We start from the raw sequence: 25192 nt of genomic DNA on the forward strand, positions 1-25192 counted from the left end.
AGCCGACCCCACGTAGTGGGACAAAGGCTCAATGTTGTTGTTGTTGTTGTGAATAAAAACAAGTGCAATTCAATGCGAAAATATGATGTTTACATGAAGTAACATCAAAAAGTTTGGAGCTTACGTGATGGTGAATCAAGAAAATCAAACTTCAAGATATCAATATCTGGAAGATTAAGTGATTTAAGGTATAAGACACTTCCGGTCAAAGATGACCTCTGAATTTCAGGAACGGTAGCATCGAGGAACTCTTCATAATAGACGCTGGAGGGGTATAATCTATAACACTTTCCGGGACAAGTTCTTCCAGCTCGGCCAGCACGCTGATCAGCTTGGACTCTAAACCATGCAAATCATAAAGCTGCTTAATAAACAAAGCATGATGATCATCCACACTGTCAAGAAAGTGTTAAAAACAGTCATTATGTAACATAGAAACGATACACTGCTCCTCAAAATAAGAGGATGTAGTCTGGCAACTAAACACAAACCATTAATTCTCTATGTTAACCTGTATCTTTAGTCAGGTTGACGACTCAAAATTGCAGTAAGGTGGTCTTGCACTTAGCATGCCAACAACATACCATGTTGTTCAAGCGCTACGCCATTTAGTAACAAACAGAAAAACAGGCTTATAGATATATTGCCAATTATTTAATATTTGAGTTCTAATGAAAATGTCCTCAAATATTGGTACAGCTAATAGGTGACATGGGCAATCCATTATTCATGCATAAATTTTTTAATAGAAAATAAATCAATTTGAACAATGCTTGTAGCTAAATTTCATACATCTCTTACACGGTCATGAATGCAAGTGGCATTTTCTAAAAGCATGCAACATCAGCATAATAATACTTGTCAAAGGAGAATAGCACACCATGGCGCAAAGCATCCCATAGAGTAATGGCACTAAGAGCACGGCACAGTGCATGCCATTTTCAACATCGCGCAAAATATAAATTAATTATTAAAAAAAGGTATTAATATTTTAAACTGAAAGATAAACTATCATAATAATAAAAGACAATCAAAGTGATGCATAAGTTCAAGTAATCAACACCTCAATCCCTCATAATTCAAAATATTACAATCATTTTGTTTAAGCATAATGATTTGTAAGAATTTAAGCACCTTTTCTTGGAAATCATCGTCATCAGCAAAAGTATTAAAAAGCTTGATTATCTTCATCAGCATTGTCTCCTATTTCATAATCTCTTTCGTCACCCTCATCCTCCTCATTCTCAATAGCATTGGTCATGCCTACATGAAGATTCTTTTTAAGTCTTTCGATCGCTCTTAAATGTTATAGCTTTTGTTAGAAACATCAGTGGCCTTTGCAACAGTACTCCATGTCAAATCTTCCTTTCTAGCAATGTATTAATTTTTTTTCATCAGACTTATCATCCATTATTCATGAATTAATTGTTATTAACTATTATTTTGCATTCTTAACCTCAATTTGCAAGAGTGTTTCCCTACAAATAAGCGGTCTTATTTGTATTTGGGGCCTTGGTATGATTAATTAAAAAAACAATAATGAGCTGTTAAGATGGCATCAGACAAAGATGAACTGTCAAGTTGTGAGTGTAAAAATTGCTAACATCGAGCATCAATTTTAAGATTGAGTCAGACTTTGATGTTGAGAGCACATCGAGCATTGTTGTGAAACCAAAATCGCGACCGCCAAAGAGAAATAAAAATGAGAATATTTGATGAATGGGGTATTGAGTGCGGGCGATTGATTTGGTGTTGTGGATAGAAATAAGAAATTTAGTTTTTATATTTAAAATAAATAAAAAATTGAAATACAAGAAATTATATTTTTATAAAATTCATAAAATATTTAACAAACACGTATCTGACACACATATTCAATTTGTATTTAATAATTTTTTAATCGGACATATTTTCGATGTGCCTGACACTTGTCAGGGATTTGTCAAACGCGTGTCGTGTCGAATACGTATCGGATACTCCATGCCTCTTTGAGAATAAGTGTCAGTGCATCATCGATCCGATTGAGCATACCCGAGACCACATTGTAAATTTCCCATATCTGATGAGAATTTGAGCATCATCATTATTCTAGAGATTTCTAAAATATCAAGCTTGTTTGTTTATTTGTCAAAAAATAACATTTCTTTCAATAAGCCTTCTTAGAGATGGTGAGAAATATTGAGGGATAGTCGGCGCCATATCTTCATCTTCCAAACTATCATATTCTCATTTTAATCCATGAGGGATATGCCTTGGTATACCCTATGATTTGTAGAAAAAAACCTCACGTTCATTGCGACCCCTCCTTGGGAGATCATAAAAGTTTTTAAACTCTCTACATTAGTGCTTAATGAGAAAGTTAAAATTTAACGTGCTCTACTAGCATGGGTATCATTTTTATGGTATTTGAGGATGTTCGAGAGTTAGATACTCTCCTCAAAAAGATTTAGTTTTTCTTAAACTTCATCACTATGGAGCTGGGCCAAAAATCCCCTTCTTTTTTAGGCATTATTGGGAATTAGGTTGATGAAGTAACAATTCTTCCTCCTCATTCTCAATATCACTGCCAAGGTGAGGCACTAAACTGGATTGTTTTGATTCACTCTTACATTTGGCTTTTAATTTTTCCTTAACAAGTGGAAGAGTCTAGCTTTTTAGAGGGCGATCAGCCTTCAGCTTTTGTGTTTTGAAATATTTGACTCATCATAGAATTTAACTTCATGTACCGAAAATGATTGTTTATTGCCATCAATTAAATGTTCTTCACCATCTCAGCCAAATTTCATGCATTGATGAATTGAAAGCACGATAACATATTCAAGAAACCACGGTCTTCCTAGGAGCACTTTATAAGAGGTGTCAGAATCAATCATATGAAATTCTTCCTTTGTACAAAGTTCTCCAAAACTTAGGGGTAAAACAAGGGATTCCAAGGTTCTCTGCTCTTATTCATTGAACCCTTAAAGAAAAATCATTCTCTTATTCAATCATTGAACTTCAATATATATATATATATATATAAGAATAATTAAAATTAATTTTAAGTGGAAATTTATTTTTAGAATTTATAAATAAAATAATATATGAGGTCGTAATAATTTAAATTATGATATAAATAAGATTTAGAATAATAACATATTTAAGAGTTAACAATAATTTATATACAAAATGATTATATTTTATTAGTTATTTAAATGAAAAAATTATTAAATATAGATAATTTATTTTAGAATTAATTAAATTATGATCTTCTATATTTAAATAATAAAGTGGAGAGAATAAAATTCTATTAAATAATAATAATAATAAATATTAAGTAACTAATTAGAAAGACATTATTAGATATATAAGTTAAAATAATCATGTGAAATCATCTATTATTATAGATGTCATTTTATTGAAGTCAGAGCAAGGATATTAAGAACAAGCAATCCTAATAAAAGTAAGCATGTTTCTATGTTACGGTAATTAAATTATTTCTAAGCTTTCATTTAATTATTATTACAAGTTAATTACTTTACTGCATTGCAATTAATTTATCTCTCATATATTAAGTGATTTACTATATATTATTATATAAAGCATAAAATAAAGTAATATTATATAAGAATGAGATGACTAGATATGTGTGATTGCATGTGCATGTTAAAAGATGGAGCTCACCCCCTTATGATATTATCTGGACACGTTGTACCAGTGCATGTTAATGAAAAAGGTTATGGAAAAAGGATAAAGAAAAGAAGTACATTCATTAGTACTAAATTAGGCAGTGGATCCTGTGACGGTTGTATTATTATGAAAGGATAAAAATACGATATATTTGATAGATATGATGTATGCACATTTTGATATAAAAAATTTAAACAGACTTAATTTATGTTATAGAATGATTATGCTATTGTTCTCAATATCTTGGATTTCTGTAATTTTAGAAGCATGTTTTACTTACTGAGTTTTGTTTTGACTCACTCTTCCTATTGCAAATTATTTTTCAAGTATAATTAAGTATAATCGAAATGAATAGAAGAGGTGAAAACGTAAACCGTAGGCGAAACGCTCCAAATGAGAGGTATTTAAGACATTTTGTTTTAAATTTTGAGGTTTTAGCGGCTCTTTCAGTTTTGAAATAGTTTTAGAATAGTTGAAATTTAATCTACCGTCCGACCGTCAATTCTCGACTAGTTAATTCGAGTCTCCAGGCCGGGTCGTGACAGATAAGGAGTACTTTGAGCTGGTTATTGGTTAATGGGTAGTCAATGGGTCATTGAAATTCATAAATGCACTCAATTAACGAGTGGGTCTCAAAAATGGAAATGAATTAGCTCTTCCCATTGCCAATCCTCAAATTGCCTAGTTATAACCTCTTTTCTCTTATGTGTTACTTCATTGGCTTCTCTTCTTACCCATTAATTTTCTTCGTATAGTAGGCTTCACTTATAAAGGTTTACATCGGTTTACCATATCTATTTTAATAATCTTATTATCTGTTTACACCTAATTGTAATTTCAAATAAATATCTACTTTTATGTCTCCTTCATATTCTCTTATTTCATAATACAGTTGAGAAACTTCTCCTTAACAAGAAAGACTTAAACACTAGATATTGAAATCCGTTTTATACCGTAAAAATTATTGTTGCATTACATTTGTAAGGCAATTTAATCTCTATTCTTAAGAACTCAAGATAAACCACAACGAATTTGGGATTTTACACCAAGATCCAATGAAGTTTTCAGTAGTTGATATCATAATGGGAAATGAAAGCACAAATAACTATGCATGAAACAAGATTAATCATTATTAAAAGTATCAACAGTCCCTACCTGCTAATCTGGACAACATCAAGAGAATACATCCCAGTCGATGGATTATATTGACGCTGCTTCACATAACCAGTATCAATGACATATCTAGCAAAAAAATAAAGATTGTACGTTATCAGAAAAACAAAAGAGTAGAAATTAATGGTCATAGTTAGAAAATACCAAATATGGTTTCATTTAACTCAAAGAGTTTCTTCAACAAATTTTCATGTATAAAATTATTACAACTTGTTGAACAAAGCATGATGTTGCAAAAAAATTGCAAAAACATAATATTACAAATATATGCCACGTGTAACATAATTATCATCATCATTGGCCCCACCCTATGATGCATGGACACGGACATGGCGACACGGACACGACACGGACACGGGACACGGTTTTTTTTTTAAATATAGGACACGGGTACGGCGCGGGCACGGCAATACATTTTTTTATATAGTGTATATATATTAATGTAATATCATATTAAAAATGGAAAACAATAATAAATGAATGACATGATAACTTGTCTAACTTATACTATAAAATATTTAGTATAAAATATCTAATACAACCACAAAAATATAAGTAAATAATACAACACAAGCATTCAAGCTTCAACTACTAAGATTAACTTTAGAGGTTTGTTTTAAGCCTTCAATATGATCATCATTGAATATCACTGCTTTCAACTCTGATTCAACAAGAGAAAGATTTGTAATTGTACAAAAACAGAGGAGATGAAAATACCTTCACGGCCAAAGAAATGAAAATAAAAATATTCGATGAATGGGTATTAAATGCAGACGTTGATTTAGTGTTGTGGATAGGAAATAAGAAATTTAGTTTAAATCTCGCCAAACATAAGAAATTATATTTTTAAAAAAAATTATAAAATATTTAAGATACGCGTGTCGGACACGCGTGTCCAATTAGTTTTTAATTTTTTTTAATCGGACACATTTTCGGCGTGTCCGACACGTGTCGGAGGAGTGTCGGACGAGTGTCGTGTCGGACACGGTGTCGGACACTGCACGCTTCTTTGAGGAGAAGTGTCGGTGCATCATAGGCCCCACCCAAACTTTTTGTCATTGACATTATAAATTCTTCTCTATTCATCCCCATTGAGCCCTCCTCCCTCCCTCTCGACACGACACTAGTCCGACACTCCTCTGACACGTGTCGGACACGCCGAAAAAATGTACGATTAAAAAATATTAAATACAAATTGGACACGCGTGTCCGACACGCGTATCTTAAATATTTTATAAATTTTTTTAAATATAATTTATTGTATTTAGCGGGATTTAAACTAAATTTCTTATTTCCTATCCACAATATCAAATCAACGTCCGCACTTAATACCCAATCATCGAATATTCTCATTTTCATTTTTTTTTTGGCAGTGAAGGTATTTTCATCTCCTCTCTCGGCAACTGATAAACGGCATTGACATCTGATTCTCGACATCCTAATACTAATCACTTTAAGCACAAATTCTAGTTAAATGATTTATTATTTCAAATTATTTATAAAATTATACTTATTTAATTTTTATACACTATTTTTTTAATATAAAAACTATAATATTGTGTCCAACCCATGTCCGTGTCCTATATTTTCAATAACTAGCGTGTCCCGTGTTCGTGTCGTGTCATATCCGTGTCATATCCGTGTCCGTGTCTGTGCCAATTTGCTACATCAATTAATACTATGTGTAAAAGTCCATGTTTCACTCACTTCTTCCATTCTTAATTTTGGTGCATAATTTGTATAAAGAATATGAGAAGCGGTCAGTTAGTATTAGTAAATCAGCTCTTTTGATAGTCTAAAGGGCTATTTTGTTTTCTGTTACAAATTGTACTCTGATTCATGACATTAGATTATTTTATAAGAGATTCTCCTTTATTGAAAAATATGCCATTTTATCCAATAAACTGATGGGAAGAAGATCAGCAAGATGATCTATTCTCCAAATTAAAGGTAGAAATGCTCCATTCAGTGATGGTGATTATTGTTAACTGCCTCAAACATTAGATTCATGCAACAATTTAATGAGGTGCATTGCTTGGAGAGCCGCACCAAGGAACTAAAAAACAGGAAGCTGCCTTGAAAAGCGTGCAAGTGAATTGAAAGTGTATGAAAATACAATGCAATGCACTAAAATGCATACAAGTGCGCTGCACAAGTGTACAAAAAGTATGCAAATGTATTAAAAGAAGATGTTAAAATCAGAAGTTTGAGAGAAAATCATATTCCATTAATTAATTTCTTCCCTGTTTATAGATCTATACAAGATATCTAAAGAAAGAAACAAATATTTACAGATTCATGCATAATAGCCCTAATACATTCCTTCCTAAATCAGCTACTTCATTTTGGAAAGGAATCAATATGATCCTGCATGATTCCTACGAGCTTCCCACAGATTGCTCTTTGTGGTCATCGGATCTCCTTCGAGAGGGAATGGTTGGAATTTTAACACTCCTCAAGTTGGGAGCTATGGATATGTTATTCCCAGCTTGGTTATCATTCTGTGAAAGGTAGAGTTATATAATCCTTTGGTAAGGATATCTACAAGCTGATCTTTTGATGACACATGGTTGATACATACAAGACCACTGGAATAGACATTCCCAAATCTAAGAACAATTTTTCTTCAGCTTCCCTATTCTGAATTTTAGGTGGATTAGTTTGATGTGGTAGGGAAAGGTCAAGAGGGGCAAGCATGCTTTCATCATCTTCCTTTATTTCTGTCTCCCCCTGAAGATTAGGTTTGATAGAGTAGTAATTTTGTTCATCAAAAGTGACATCAATGGACACAAGTGTTTTCTTTCTAGGGGGTAATAGCACTTGTAACCTTTTTGGGTGACAGAGTATCCAATAAAGATACATTTGAGTGCCCTTGGATCTAGTTTTCCTCTATTCTGGCTGTGGATGTGAACATAGGCAACGCACCCAAAGATTCTAGGTATAAAGTAATTATGGGTTCGAATATCGGGGTAAAATGAGGACAAAATATCCATTGAAGTTTTCAGTCCCAATGTTTTTGAAGGTAGTCGGTTTATGAGGTAAGTGATAGTTAGGAGGGCTCCCTAGTAGAATTTTGGTATATTGTGGTGGAGTATGAAGGCACGAGTGGAGGCTAGGAGGTAACCATTCTTTCTTTCTGCAACCCCATTTTGTTGTGAGGTGTGAATGTAAGATGATTCATGGATGATACCTTCACTCTGAAAATAAGAGAAAAGGGTTTGGTTGAAGTAGTCTTTAGCATTATCTGAACGAAATTTCTTTATTTTTACCCTGAATTGATTTTGGATCATGGTTTGAAAATGGGAAGAATGGTGTTAACGTCAGATTTATTTTAGAGGAGATAGATCCAAGATACCAGAGTATAATCATCAAAGAAAGATATAAACCAACGAGCCCTTTAGATGTTGGGGATTTTTTAGGGTCCCCATATGTCACTATAAATGAGATATAAGGGAGTATTGCATCTCTCATTTTTGTTTGGAAAAGAGGTTCATGTATGTTTAGCTAATTCACAAGTTGTCAAGTTCCACAATGAAAATGTTCATTTTTCAGACTATGAAAAAGTTTAGGATATATATATATATATATATATATTAGGACCTTTAATGATGGATGTCCTAATTTAAAGTGATTAACCAAATAGTATATTTCTTGTCAACAAGGGATAACATAGAGTAACTATATTTAGATTTGTTCAGCTCTTCCAGATAATACAGTCCAGTTTTCTCCTTAACAAGTCCAATCTTCTTCCCTGATCCCTGATATTGAAATAAGCAATAGGTAGGGTTAAACAGTGCTTGATGATTATGATCACTGATAAGTTTTTGTATGGATATAATATTTGTGGATAATTGATGTACATGGACATTTTTTAGAGTAAGGGAAGGGGATAAAGGTATATCTCCTTGGCTTTTACTGTGGCAAGAGAACCATTAGCAGTGATGATTTTCTTGTCACTTGAGCATGGATTATAATTGATGAAGTGGGTAGTACAGTTTGTCATGTGATCTGTGGCTCCTGAGTCAATGATCCATATTCCTTTCAAATGATTTCTGGATGTCCTTAATCCAATGAATATAAAAAACTTATACCAAGAGTTATCTTACTTTGTCAATGTATTCTTTATTGAGTTCTTTGAAGTTGGTTAGTGTTTATGGTTTATGCTGACTTGTCGTGGGGTTGTCATATCATGTGGCTTTTTTCTCACTTTTTTTGTTCCACTCCTTGGGGGCTTTCTATGTATCTTCCAACATGATTCCTTTGTATGTCTTGACTTCTTGCAATAACTACATCAAAGTGTTTCTATATCTTTAGATTTTGAGGAATCTTTACCTTACTCCTTCCATGGAGATTCTCTGTTCATCACCATTGCTAAACTTTCAACGACCTTTGGTTCCAACATCACTCCTCGCGGGCTTTCTTCTGCACGGATAAGAGATATAGTTTCATTAAGTGATGGTGTCTCATCTTGGCCAAGGATCTGAACTCTAGCATGATCAAATTATGCATTCAATCCTTCAAGAAAATCATAAACTCTATCTTTTTCAATAACATTCTTTAGGATCGCAGCATCTTCCGGACATCTGGTTTATATGCATCTATAGTGATTAAGTTCTTGTCATAGATTTTGTAGAAGGGTGGCATACTCCGTCACGGTCTTGCTTCCTTGCTTTGTGCTTCCTACTTCGACTTTAATTTCAAAGATTTGAGCTGCATCCTGAGCTTTGGAGAAAGTCTGTCTAGCAGCATCCCCATATGTCCTTTGCAATGGAAAGAAACATGAATGTATCGCTAATTTTTGAAGTCATGGAATTCCACAACCATGACATAATCATTAAGTCTTCTTCATCCCATACCCAAAAATTAGGATCTCCTTCTCTTGGCCCTCCAAGAAAGTGGTGTATTTTTTCTTTCCCCTTTAACTAGGTCTTCACAAATTGATACCATTTTAGGTAGTTCTTTCCATTGAGACGATAGAAAGGTTGCATGCTTTAGAGGTCACCTCGTCCCTAGTGCACCATAGACTCCACAATTTTGTCCATGCTTTGAGATGAATTTTCTTCGGACATTGTCGTATTATAACAGTGATAAAGGCTGATCAGCCATAAATGCATATATTAATTAAAATGGGTTTTGATTAGATTTTTTTTAGCCTAATCAAGTCGCAATTAGGTCGCAAGCCTAATTCATGGTTCGAGTTCGTCACGTCGGATCACGTAAATAGGAGGTTTCAGCACGAGGTGGAAAAGAGTTATGTCCCGCTAGGTATTTGGATCCGCAAGCATTGTCCGCCCCAGAGCTTCTTCCGGTCGCACAAGTTTCTTCGACCGTCCGCGAGCCTTTTCGCTTGACCAGCCCGAAGCTTCTTCCTCCGCGAGCGAGGAGGATCGAGGCTTCGACCACCGACTTCGTCTTCACCGAGTAGGATCACACTTCTTCCGTCCACCGGCTTTGTCTTCGTCTTCTACGAGGAGGATCGAGGCTTCCGGCTTCAGGCTCCGTTCAGTAAAGCTTTGATGGTTTCCTCTTCCCTTTGTGTCTATAATACCATGTTAAAATCAAAAGTTTGAGAGGAAAAATCATATTCCATTACTCAATTTCTTCCCTATTTATAGATCTATACAGGATATCTAAATAAAGAAACAAATATTTACAGTTTCATGCATAATAGCCCTAATACATTCTTTCCTAAATCAGCTACTTCATTTTGGAAAGGAATCAATATGATCTTGCGTGATTCTTGCAAGCTTCCCACGGATCGCTCTTTGTGGTAGTCAGATCTCCTTCGAGAGGGAAGGACTGGGATTTTAACTAAAGACATGCACCATGCAAGTGCACCAAAAAGTGTGTGAATGCATGGTGCAAATCCATCAAAAGCGTGCACATCGTTTAAAAACAAATTTAAAAAGTCCCTACATGCGTCCAATAAACGTGTTAAATTTGCAAACACTAATATCTAAGAATGTTGCACGAGGTTAAAAGCAGGCTAATTTAATATCATATTTTAAATTTAATCACTTGCATGTGCTCTGCTCGTCGTACTAAACACCTAAATTCGAGGTCTAAAAATGCTTTGTGGGTTATAAAATCAAGTTTGATCCGCTTTCTTTAAAGGATTGAAGCCAATCTGACTTATAATGACAAACGAACGTCTAATCACAAATCAACTGAGATATCTATTTTAAAATTCATGTTAGGCCTTTAAAGGCTCTTTAAATGAAACTTATAGAAATATAAGCTCTCGATTATTGTCGTTCGCACTATAACTCACATGATCAGTCGTCGAAACCAATCCTCCGCTAGCACGTAAACAGAGTCAACAAAATTCAAGTATCACAAATAGGAATCATTTAAAAATCCCCATTGATAATCATGTTAAAAGTGAAATCAACCAGAGGGGATTTGGTGCTTTTAAATTCCTTACATGCGGATAAAATCCAAACGAATTTAAATAATTTCAACTTCAGCTTGATAATGGTAGTGTTGAAAGTACATATCAAACGAAGATCGGAGTGGTTAATTCTGAAAGTTTAATAAACTTTCAAAATTCCAAATCTTTTAAATTTTAATGTTTAAATATAAATTAATCATCTAACAACTAAAAGCAAAAATATCCATCATATGAAATCATATGACAATGGTGATAAATTCAGGAATAACTTCATGTCACAAAAAATAAATATCAAATCAAGAATATCACTAAGATTCATTCTCAAATAATTATTTACCAGTAAGAATGTGATATTTATTTTCCAATGATGGCTTAGCCTAATGGCACCATAGAACCCATAGCTTGGCTCAACAACTCTATATGATAAACGGTGAAGATTGGTCCTTAATCGGTAGCTTGGCCCAACGGCTCGACAAAGAACCCGTAGCTTAACCAAATGGCTCTACATGACAAACAATTATGACCGAGACCCTTTGACTCGGTGGCTTGGCTAGACTCCACTAAATTATGGTGATCGCTAAAGTCCATATGTTTTCCAATGCTAATGTCCTAGAGTAATGAATCATAGGATATAATCGATAGAACACAAAACTCTCTATTAGCTAAGATTGACTTAAATTCGTTCCTTATACAAACACTCGTCCCAAGACTATAAGCTACCCTTATACGAAGCAACCAATGGTTGTTAACTCCTCTAACTAAGTAGACTACGCATCATGATGACTAGGGACAACAGAACAATAGGATCTTAATCGGGTTCAGCATCATTCCTCCTATTGTCCTCTTTAAGTGCATGGTGATAAATTTATAATTTTAAATATCTACATATACTACTATACATTGGGTAATTAAATACTTAACTAACAATTAGCCTGAATCGAAAGTTCTCTCTCATTATCGAGAGATTAACTATAGGACTTTACGCCTATATGAAGCTAAAACTCAGATCTTAAAGTCCTCGCATATAAGAGAGAAATCTTTGGATAACGTTTTATCTCTTACCAGTCTGCATTCCAAAAATTTCATCAGGAATATAATATGTTAAAACTCTCCCTAAATATATGTCCCTAAATATATGTGGAGAGGCACAGACTCTAAAAGCTCAAAATTTTGGAGCCCACATTGACATGAACATTTCTTCAAGTACGTAAGTTGATTCCAAATTATTACAAGACGATATATCTCAACTTACAAGGCAATATATCTCAAAATGGTTATAAACCCGCCTCCAAATATTAGAGATACTGCTACATCTAAAGATGATAAGTCATCTTCCCACTTAACATAAAAAATATCATAGATATTAGTGTTAGTGATTCATTTTTAAGGATAATTTGCTAGGAATTTTCCTCATGTAAAGAAACAGTAAAAAAATGACAGCTTCGTGAAGACACATAGATCTACAAATCCAAGGGCAATCTGGAGGAAGTATACCCCCAATCATAAATAATTAGTAAGAACAGATACAGAAGATACCATTAGAGGAAAAAAAATACCATATAGAATATCTCGATCATAATTAAGATTAAAAAAATTGTTAAGAGATAAGATAAGTTCCAGTTCTATCAATCAAATAAAAAGAAGTGCTCCTTTTCCACAATCCATAAAAACCACTACCAAATTATGATAGGAAGCACTAGAATAATTTTAGATTCTGAAAAAAGTGGAAAAATCATTGAATGAGAAGCAGAGTGATCATTAATACATTCATCCTTCCAAAAGTTAATGCTTCTACCATCATAAACTTTCTCAGAAAAACTGAGAAGAAAGGGATGAATAACTTTAGAGACTACTCTAAGAAAAAAACAAGTGACGTTGTTAGACCAAAAATGCAAGGGAGTAAAATTGTCAATATACTAGTCATGAATGAGAGTATTACTGATGGGGACATCAGCACATGGAAGGTTTATCAGAGGCGTGGCCGCCGATCTACGGCTACGATCGAGTCTTTATATTTCTGAGTTATTTCTGTATTTTCTTATTCATGTATTTTCTATATTTTAGTGTCATGTATTTGTTTTATTATCTTTTCCAGTTGTACCCTTTTATTGGGAATTATCGTATGTGAGCCCAAAGGGAAAGTTGGTCTTTTATTTTCTTGAGTTCATTATACTTGGCTATTTATAGCCTCATATCTTATGTTTGAGGTTAATGAATGGTTGATTAGAAATTTTCTTCTTGCATGAGTTCTTTTGAGATTGTTTGAGAGTTCTTAGAGAGAACTTTGGAGAGATCCCTAGGAGAGGGAGAACAGATCACCCACCAACCTTGGAGACGGCCGGGTTCGTGGTTTTCTTCTTTGTCTATCATCGTTCCCTTTTCCCTTCTCCTCTCCACCTTCACATAGCCGCCGGATTCCATCACACCCGCATCTCCTTCCCTTCCTCCTAACCCCACGGTCAGAAAAATCCCAACCCGAGCCCCCCATGTCGCCGGCTCCAACCACCTAGCCGTCGGCCCCTACTCCCTCTTCCCCATTAAATTCCTTTGAATAATTTGGGTAGACCTATTTTGGGCAGATTTTGAAATTCAAATTCATATAATTTGAAATTTGAAATCTTTCTTAATTTACCAAACTCTATTTTAGGAAAATTTCTAGATTGATCCTATTTGAATTTCAAATTCAAATTGGATTTAATTATTTCTTTCCTAAATCCTAAATCCCAAATAAAGTAAATTCTTTAAACCAAATTAAGAAGCCTTAAATAGCCTCATTAAATCCTCCCCCTCCCTCTATAGCGGCCGACCCCATCATGGGTTTGAATTAGGAATTATTTCCTAATTCCCCCACCCTTGCTTTAGGAAATAATTTCAAATCCACCTAACTACTCCTAGCCGAAATTTCCTAAGCCCACAATCTCTTAATTTATTTCCTAAACCAAATAATTGATTTAGGAAATAAATTCCCCCCAGCAATAAAGGCATCCTGAGATACATCAACTAATTTGGGTACAAAATCTTTCTTCTGTTAGCAAGCACTTAATCAAAATTTTGAATGTACAGTTTAGATTACAAATAATTTTATTATACTTGGGGAATTCACTGTAATCATTTTTGGGAAGAAAGGCAACAGAAGACTAAAATCAAGTTAGCAAGAAAGTCTTTCCTCAGATAAATATCTTCAAACATAGAAGCCAACTAATGATAGATGATGTCCCACATCTCTTGAAGAAACATAAGGGTGAACCAATCAGGATTAGAAGATTTAGAGATCAGGAATTTATTGAGGTTTTGGTCTAGTTAGAAATCCAAATTCTTTATTAAAAGAAGATACGAGTATGTTAAGGTATGTAAAAGTATCACTAGATATACCATAAAGGTTAGAGATAACGCCACATGATTTAAGATGCCTTAAACTATGTGCTCCTAGATATGTTTGGGCTCGAGCCTACTAACATTTATGAATGATGTAATATGTAATCTTAAGCCATATTTTTAGAATGCATAGTTGTTAAGGATAGTTTTTGTGGAATAAAACCAAAATGAAAATCACATGTTATCTATGATGCACAGACAAGAACACGGCGAGACGGATACGATACGACACGACATGAACACAAGAGAAATCAATTCTTGAAAATATAGGACACGAATAATGGTTGGACACAGTATTATAATTTTCCTATTTAAAAATAGTATATAAAATTTGAATAAATATAATATTAAAAATAATAAGTCATTTAACTAGAATTTGTGCTTAAAATGATTATTATTAGGATGTCAGGAGTAGATGTCGTGTATCAGGCATCGCGAAAGGAGACGACAATTTTGTTGAAAGTCGAGCATCGATGTTATACATTAAGTATCGAGCATTCATGTCAAGAAGGCGTTTATTGTCAATGTTGAGAGGGCGTTGGTCATCGATGTTAAGCCGGCATCGGATAAAAATGAGTTGTCAAGTTGTGGGTGAAAACGTCGAGCATCAATGCCAAGACAGTGTTAGACTTTGATGTTGAGATGGTTTGAAATGTCGATGTTGTAACGACGTCAAACTTCGATGTTGAGATGACAACGGGCATTGTTGTTGACGTAGGGAAGGGGGGGCTCAAAACAAGTTGGGTTTTATTTTTGGTGAGTTTTAATATCCTCTACTAGATGTCAGCTCATTAATATCTAGTAGAGTGTCTTAAGCTCATAATTGTAAGATTTATTAGTTTCATTCCCCCTTTTACTTTGACTCTTTGGTTTCCCCATTCATGTCTCTTCCTATTCTTGTGTCTCTTTGGTTTCTTTCTTGTGAGTCAATGCTATGGGTTGGTTGTCTTTTCATTTCTTCTCCCTGGTTGCTTTCCCGTGACCCTCTACCCCATTTCCTGTGTTGGCTCCTCGAGTCCCTCTCTGGCTGCTTTCCCGTGGCTTGCTAGCTGGGTTTCCCGTGGCTGGCTGGCTGGGTTTCCCGTGGCCTTCCTTCCTGTTTTCTGTGCATAATTTGTGGGTTGTTTACTGGTGTCTTTTGGCCCTTCTTCTTCCCCATAATTCCTGTTTTCTATGCAGAATTTGTGGGCTGTTTTGTGGTGTCTTTTGCCCCTTCTTCTTCCCCTTACCTGGTTTGAATGAAGGTTTTATGTGACTGTTTGGCTCCCCTTTCTCTTCTATAAATAGTAGATGTTTTGTATTAAGAGAGTTTTTTAGGATAATGTTATGATGGTATTTTTGGAACTAGAAACTTGAGGGTTTTTCTTCCTTCTTTGGAATAGCTTGCAAGCTATGTCCTCCACCTTCCTCTCCTCTCTATAGCTTGTGAGCTATACTTTGTCTAGTCTTCTATCCGCAAGTGACTACTCCACCTGTATCTTTCGTCTCAAGGAATGCAAGTTTAGGTTTTTATGTCAAAAGTTTGTAGGCGTCTCCTTTTGTAAGTGTCTTGTAAGCGTCTTTTGTTGTAACTGTATTTTTATGACATAAAATGTGTCTTTTTTAGTATTTTGTGTATCTTCTAGTTCCTAGGAAAAGATTTTTTTTTTCTCGCAAAAATTTGAGGCTTTTCCCAAACTTTTGCTTGCATCAGTTGTGAAACCAAAGTTACGACCCGCCAAACAGAAATAAAAATGAGAATATTCGACAAATGGGTATTGAGTGCAGTCGATTGATTTGTATTGCGGATATAAAATAAATATTTAATTTTTATATTTTAAATAAATAAAAAATTTTAAATACAAGAGATTTTTCTTAAAAAAAGTTTATAAAATATTTAAGACACGCATGTTTAATTTGTTTTTAATAAATTTTTAATTGGACACGTTTTTGGCGTGTCCAACACATGTCGGAGGAGTGTCAGACGTTTGTTGTGTCGAATACGTGTTGGACACTACACGCCTCTTTGAGAATAAGTGTTAGTGCATCATAGCTTGTTATAATAGCATGCATTTATATATGCATAAATGACCTTAAAATGTTTACAGGTTTATGTAATCTTAGGCATGAGCTTAAGACACGTTGGCTTTTATGTTTGAGAAGTTTATTTGACGTACCTGCCAATATAAGTACTGAAAATGATTGATTTTAGCAAGGGTAAGTTGATGACATTCTATAAATGATACAAAGACATTATATCTGAATCAAAGTAATCATGTTGGATACTCGCATTTCTTAGTAGGAGTAATGTTTCTTTCATCTAAAGCTTTTGTAATAGATTGCACTTGTTTATTGGAGCTTTTGCTTCTAAAGAATGTTAATTATACAAAAATCATGCTATGACTTTACCTTGATTATTTAATAAAGATCTTCATACTGCCATGAGTAAGGCATGTGACGCCACACTATTTCAAAATTTTTCACACTACAGGAAAACCCGTTAATACCGGCGGACAACATCCGCCGGTAAACATAGATAATCCGACGGAATAATGAGTTTCCGTCGGACTTTTCGGCGGAATTTCATACGCCGGTTTCGGCCGCGTCGATAAATTATTTCCGGCGCAAAATTTGCGCCGGAAATTTCTCCGGCGCATGATCTGACGCATTACTGGCGGAAAAACGGACCGTTTTCGACGTTCTTAATTCCGGCGCCATTGCCGCCGGTAATTATCGTCGCATTATGCGCCGGCCTGTACCGGCGGATATGACGCCGCAACGTGCATGCAGGAAACCCACGAACTCTCTTTGCGACGCAAAGTGTACGCCGGTAATTACGCCGGGAGTTTCCGTCCGAACAAAAGCGCCGGAACACACGATACGAATCCGTTGTATCGTCGTTTCCGCGGGCGCACTTCCGGCGCAAAATCCGCCGGAAACCTGTAGCATTGACAAAAAAAAATTTCCTTCTCAGCCAACAATCAAATTTCCACACTACAAACAAATACAAAATAACAACTTCCACCACAGTTTTCACAACACTTTCACAACAGTTTGTATACATTAAAAGAAATAGCAGTACTAACAATGAACTAAAACACATCACATTAAAAAGAGAAACTGTTCAATTAAAACATTGTTCACAGAAATAAACAAGTTCATATAAACTAAATTAAACTACTCTGACTCCGTGGACTCCTCCTCAGGTGGAGCTACCTCTTTTTCACTCAACTGCTCCCTCGATTGCGCATTAAAAGAAAATTGCATAGGCCACTTCAAGAAGGTTACACAAGAAAAAAAAAGTCGAGTAAAGAATAAGTATATAACCTCGTCGAAATGAAAGTTCAAAAAGAAATTATTTATTGAATAGAATATTTTTACATTATTCAATTACATAATGTAAATATATGAACAGTGATTCATAATAATGACTTAGAGAGTAGCACTCCCCTCTCACTAAGAGCGTATTAGATAAAGTGATTGCGCATACTAGGAAACTAACTTGCATGCATGCTGACTCAAGAATATTAAAAGCCACAAGTCTATCAGCAACGTTGATCATGCTGACTCGAAGAATATTAAGAGTACGCTTTCTCTAAAGATGCTAAAGTGTATTGCATACTATAGCAAAAAGAATGGACTAAAGCTAATCTAATATGTAACAACCGATAATCTCAAAAAAAATTTGAAAAACATATACCTTCGGTTTCCTCGCGGCGCGCCGGGGGGACTAGGAAGCACAGAGGGCGGGTAAACGAGCGACTAGGAAGGAGGCTCGCGAAGTCGGTGATCGTCGACGGCGATGTCCGGTGACGTCGCGACGTCTAACCACGGCGAGCGACGGAACGGCGAGCGGGGGCAACGAGCGAAGCAATGGAAAGTGAAGAGGAAAGAAAGGAAAAAGAATGGACGGCCAGAGGGGTCGGTTCGCGAAATAGGCTTCTACGGCGGAAGTCCGCCCGGTAAATTTAATATTGTCGTCGGTATAATTTCCGACGCGTATACTCCGCCGTTTTTGTTTTCGATTGAGCTTTAAATAGGGCGGCGTACTATACCGCCGGAACCATAAGCCGAATAGTTCCAGCCGTAACATGCAACGGAAATGGTTCAGGATCCCTATAACCGGTCGGGTTTTCACGGCGGACCCAGGGCGTCGTGAATTTCCGACGATGTTCCGCCACGGTAATTTGACGCAAGCCTCTTACGTCGAACAAAAATCTGTCCGGTGAGTACCCGATTTATACCGTCTAAAAAAATCCCGCCGAAGAAACTCCGCGGTATTCACGTGTTTTCCCGTAGTGTCTATGAGAGTATCATTGATCTATAATTTTCAAATGGCATGCAACTACTAATATTATGAAGGTCCGAATTTATTCTACAATTTAACTCCATTTTAACTAAATGCCTATGACATTGCTTATGGTCATGTTTCTTAATATTGCTATGCGAATTTTTATGTGCAATGACTCCAAACTAGCAATTCTTATATCTTTATTCTAAAAATCTGCTACTGCCTATCATTAAATTTTGATTCATTTTACAATTTTTAACATTATTAGCAAATGCCAAGCTAATCCTACATTTTTTGTCCGAATGTCACGTTATTGTATGTAATGTATATGATTTCAAATTGATATATTATTGCCGCTTCTATGAGATACAAATCCAGGTCAAAAACCTTAATCAATTAAATTATCGTATGAAATGATGTATGCAATATTAAAAAATGAATGCTTGCATCTATGATGCACCGACACTTCTCCTTCAAGAGGCGTGCGAGTGTCCGACACCGTGTCCGGACACGACACTCGTCACACACTCCTCCGACACGTGTCGGACACGCCGAAAACGTGTCCGATTAAAAAAATATTAAAAATAAATTGGACCACGCGTTGTCCGACACGGCGTAATCTTAAATATTTTATAAATTTTTTTTAAAAATATAATTTGTTTATATTTTGCGAGATTTAAACCTAAAAAATTTCTTATTTTCATAATCCACAACACCAATATCAACGTATTGCAGTTTAATAACCCATTTCAATCGAAATTTTGATTTTCATTTCTCTTTGAGCAGTGAAGCGTAATTTTCAATCTACTCCTCTTTTTGCACAATTACATCTCTTCTCTTGTTTGAACTAGAGTTGAAAGTGATATATTCAATGATGATGATATTGAAGACCAAAAACAAACCTCAAAGCAATCCTAAGTAGTTGAAGCTGAATGCTTGAATATTGCTAGTAAGTGATTATTTGCTTATATTTTTGATGGTGACTAGATATTTGTAATAAATATTTATTATTATTATAAGCTTAGAACAATATAATGATCATTCATTAATGTTTGTCCATTTATTAATATGATATAACATAAATATATACACTATATAAAAAAAGTTATTGCCGTATCCGCCCGTTACCCGTGTCCTATATTTTTTAAAAAAGCCGTGTTCCCGTGTCGCGTGTCGATGTCGTTCCGTGTTTGCCGTGTCCGTGTTCCGTGCATCATTAGGCTTGCATGTATGTGTTCATTAGGCAACCCCTTTATAGTTATTGAGTTTGGGGAACGTAATGAAACCGCATGATTCTGTAACTCTAATATTTTCACTACAGACAATGTAGACATGAGTTGTTCCCCACTATGGCTAACAATAATATATCGATCCAAATATGAGATTAGAAGTCTTACCACCACAAACAATAGCAATCAAAAAGAGTTGTAGCCACAGGCGACTGGGGTAATGATCAACCAGTGTGTGTGTTTAGATATTTATGAAGAACAATAGCAAATAAAAGAGTTGTAGCCACCACAGGGCCAAAAAGTAATGTCATCACCAGTTAGTGAGTTTAGATTTATAAGAAAACTATTAAATAATAGTGCCTCCCCCAAAAATGGAGTGCATAGTAAACTCACCCCTTGTAATGCAAATATAGTCATCTATGTATTTATTATATCCATGGATACATATTATGACATCCAAAATACTACGTTCAAAATTATAACTATCATATTAGTCATGCATAATTCTCTAGGACTACAACAAGTTTGATTTGCCCATTTCAAGTTCTTTTAAGAATATCTATTCAAATTCATATGCATATACAAAATGTATAAAATAATAATAGGATTAAAAAAAAAATCTAATTGCAACCTCAACCTAATTATACTAAAAATACTCAATATTTAGCATGCATGTAGCCTCTCTATTCCATTTATATTACTTGTTACATACAAAACTAAGATCAACCGACTCAGTTATTTAGACAACTCACCTCAAAATATGATATAAATATATATATATATATAATTATATATATATATATATATATATACATGTGTGTGTGTCTGCGCGTAAGCGCGCAATAATAGGATTGTCCATGTAATGACATTTTTGTTTTCATATTGTTCAAATTTATGGTAATAGTAGATCAGAAAGCGCCTTGCACAATCACATCATCACGGTCATTCATTTTCACCTCAATTCATCCAAGTTGTTTTAAGGCTATGCCATGATACTAAATAGCAAAAATATTAAATGATAAAACATATCAAAATATTTTTGAAATATAAGTGAACCCTGGATGCTTTAAGTTCTTAACCCTCAACTTATTTGTATATCACTATCAAGGGCATCAATATTTAAGTTGATTGAAGCTAAAAAATACCAATGCACACTTAGGATTAGCACGAAATTGGTCTCCTTCAGGTATTTTCCAACCCAACCTATAACAAAGTGTTGGATGAAGTAACTCATGGTTGCCAACAAAAGTCCTCATATCAAAAACCCAAAAAATGTCTCCCTATTTTTTTGATTGAAGTCCACCAAGAGACCTCAGATAATAGAATCATGATATTTTGATAGAATTTATGACCATCAACCCTCTCCTCTCAGAATGAAAGTGGTAGTCATTCAAATATATATATATATATATAAAAGAGGGATAACATAACCGCAATTCAAGAAGCCATTCACAATGTAAGAAAAAGGTGAATCTTGAGCTTCAGAGCATACTTATTTGAAAGTTCTCACTTGAAATCAGGAGGGTAAATTAACAATAATGAGAGCTTTTCTCATGGGAAGCTCAAACTAGTAGTAAAACATCCTCAATGGAGGTAAAATTTTTAGGTTGCATTAATGAACTACTGGAATTTCCACCTAAAAATTGATCATCAAGCCTTACCTCAAGTCGTAGAGCATTTTAAATCCCACAAAATAAATGCCCTTTCATGGTTGGTTCTACATAAACCATTCAATCAATGTGCTCGAACAAACCATATAATTTAACCAATCAATCTGCACATGTCCAAAATTATATCTAACATTCAATCTGCATCAGATCATATTAGATGCTTTAACTTAACACATGAAAGCTGTTTATTACTAATTATGTATGCCATTTAATCAATATTTCAAAAAAATATCTAGCTTTCTATAAACAATGCGCCCAAGCCACCTAAATTTGCAAATGCAATAGAGATGTTTGCCTAAAATGTACTCAACTTGATTAAAAAAGTACTATCTTGAAAATAAAATTGATTTTACTGAAAGACTGTTAAAACAAATTCAATCAGCAGAAGCTAAATATTGGCACGTCCTATCATCAGCATATTAAACACAACCATGAATGCGTACACAACATAAACAACATTCTGCAAGGAAAATACAAATGATGTATGCTAAATTATAGTTTAAAACAGGTTTTTCATTATCGGCTTTTTTACTGGCTTATTCATATGATAATACAGAAATTTCACTGCCAAAGCTTCTCCAAATTTTACAACTCATTAAAACAAAGTAATATTCAAAAAGAACATCAGAAAACAATTATCTTCTATCGGCAGAAAAAATATTTCCTTACACAATGCCATCCACTGTCAATGATGTTTCAGCAATATTTGTGGCGACAATAATCCGCCTACAATTTTGAGGTGCTGGACTGAATACACGAACCTATTTTGAAACAATAAACACAAGGTGAGAATTATTCATGCATTAGCATTAATGGGTCAGGTGTGGCGGGTAGGGAATGGAGGGGGATAAAAAACATAAACATAAAGTTAATGGTTGATTTTCAATTTAAGCCTTCATAATGAATCTAACTGATGATGCAATTTCCGATTAAATAAAATAAATAAATAGCTTACAGTTTAAGAGAAAAAATATTAAACATCCCAAAGAATGTCAATTGTATAGAAATTTTTAAGTATAAGATAAAATATGTCAAAATTCAGCAAAGAATCCCTCAATTCCATGATACAGAAACTAATCCAGCCATCAAAATGATTAAACATTTGATATATAAATGTAAGAGATACAGCCATATGAAACATTGAGGTAACACCGGTGGATGATAGAATGATGAATCCAGATACAAATCAACATGCTGACTATATCAATCGTGTTAGTTCTTATCATAAGTTGTGGTAAGCTTCATGCATATCTAAGAATTTCAGGAATTCTGATCATTAACCGCAACACTTAATAATTTAACATCTAAAAAAAATATGAGAACATAAAAGAGAAAACATAATTGATTCCTAATTGCATTGTACAAAAATAATAATGAAGTATGAAATAACAAGGCGAACAGGTTCACTTCATTTTGACCTTGTACTGAATGTTGTTTAATTTCTTATGTGATGTGCCATTTACTTGAAGAAATGATCAACTCTAGTAAGTGCTCACTTTTTTCCTCCTCAATTTTAACATATTTATTGCTCAACATGTTAAGCAATATAGGTTACTTTGCCATGTTTTCTAGACAAACTCATTAACAGCTGTAAACAAAAACATGGGAAAATAAACTTAAGTATCAATTAAAACAGCCAAGATTACTGCAAAAAAATAGAATAGAACTAGAGAACAAGAAATTAGTGTATTCCAGTCTCCAGAATTATCACCATGCACACACTGTCAAGAATCACTTCTTATCTTAATGCAAGTGAATGCAGGTTTTTGTCATCCACATATAACAATTTTATTGATGAATCATCATCATTGTCATTATCATAATAATCATCATAAGGCCTTATACAAATTATTAGGGATTGAATTAAGAAACCATCACTTTACATTCATTTTTGTTAGGCGTTGCTTGAGATGTCAAATCTACTCCCCCTAAAGTACTTCGAATCACTTCTATCCATATTACCTTAGGTTTACCCATTCCTCCAACAATAATTTTATCCACAAGTCTAATGTGAGCATTTTCCTTCAATGATATGTCCAAATCACCTAAGGCCCTTACTAAATATCTTATATTCATTATATGTCACTAGAACCAAACCTAGAACAACATTATTCCTAGTTAACACTCATAATTTTATCACATTCATCTTATCATCTAACCCAAACTAGCTGATGATAATTTTTTTGCCAAGCACTGTGATCCAAATATTATTTTAATTGTTATGCTCTGTCAAAATATTTTACTCAAAAATCCCACTTAATAATTTCTAAAAATAATATTTTCATCTTCATTGTGTTAGAACCGGTTTGGCCGGTTCAATTGAACCGGCCCTAATATTCCAACAGGCGGAACAGGGCGAACGAAACGTCAGAGAGCGCAACCCGAGTGATTGCCGATTGTGCGTATACGTCCATGTGATGGATTTTTTCGCCATTCTAACTAATAAATCGTGTACATGAGTGAGAAATAGCAACTCCTCATGGGAGATATCTTGATTTTACTTGTTCCAGTTCAACAAATGAGTGAAGAAAATTAGGAAAGCAGCAAATAAAAGGAAGAAGAAGAAGAGAGAAGTTAAGGGAAGTCTGAGGTATGTTCTTAATCAAGAAATTTCTTAACCTTCTTATAGATTTCTTGAGTTGAAATTTTATAGGGTTTTCCAAACAAGATGATTTTAAAAGAAAATGATAGTGAAGATTGAGGGATGATTTTTAAACCTAAAAATGAAGTTTTCCAAAAATTATAATGAGTTTCTAAAAATTAGGGTTTTGCAAATTTTTTATTTCTATGAAAATTTCTTAATGAATATTATTTCTAATGGTCATAGAGAAGTTTTTAAGGGTAGGAATTAAGGTTTTTCATGAAATATTATTTTTCCTAATGTTTAATTAAATTAAATCCGAAAAACACACAACTCCCCTTGACCTATTGGTTGAGAGCTTAGGCTTCCAACTAAGAGGTCCAAGGTTCGAGTCCATGTGTATGCGTTGTGTGTGAGTTTGCCTTAAATGGCCTAAATGTCCCAAAAAATAAAAAAAAATTAAATCCGAAAATGGAATCCCTAAATATTAATTTAATAATGAAAAGGTTTTGACATGAAAATATAATGAAAATAATCAAAATCATGTTTCCAAAATTAGGATTTTTGAATAAATCCGAAAATTAAGTTTATTTTAAATTAATTTAGGCATTTGAAGTAGGTTAATTTGGATAAATAGTGAAATTATACAAAATGAGAGAGAGAGAGAGAGAACTTAGGGTATATTTATAAGAGAATAAGAATTAAGTTTGAAATTATTAAACTAGCTTATGAATGTTAAATAAATTCTTATAGGTATTAATTTTGTGACCTCGAAGGAAAGAGTACTAGGGAAGAAATCAAATTTCTCGAATCAGGTGAGTAAGCATGTTTCTA

At 34.2% G+C, this 25192-nt stretch overlaps 1 protein-coding gene across 1 annotated transcript in view; it reads right to left on the minus strand.

The window, feature by feature from the left end:
• LOC110100287 (probable pre-mRNA-splicing factor ATP-dependent RNA helicase DEAH4) overlaps positions 1-25192 on the minus strand; it is a 51252-nt gene that overhangs the window by 3894 nt on the left and 22166 nt on the right. Inside the window, exons 7-9 of the mRNA XM_020827724.2 lie at positions 22447-22538; positions 4825-4911; positions 125-339 (exon numbers count right to left, since the gene is read on the minus strand). Coding sequence (XP_020683383.1) covers positions 125-339; positions 4825-4911; positions 22447-22538 — 394 coding nt within the window. The remainder of the gene's footprint in view (positions 1-124; positions 340-4824; positions 4912-22446; positions 22539-25192) is intronic.

Source organism: Dendrobium catenatum, unplaced genomic scaffold, assembly GCF_001605985.2.
Source record: "Dendrobium catenatum unplaced genomic scaffold, ASM160598v2 fragScaff_scaffold_1221, whole genome shotgun sequence".
Lineage (NCBI taxonomy): Eukaryota > Viridiplantae > Streptophyta > Magnoliopsida > Asparagales > Orchidaceae > Dendrobium > Dendrobium catenatum.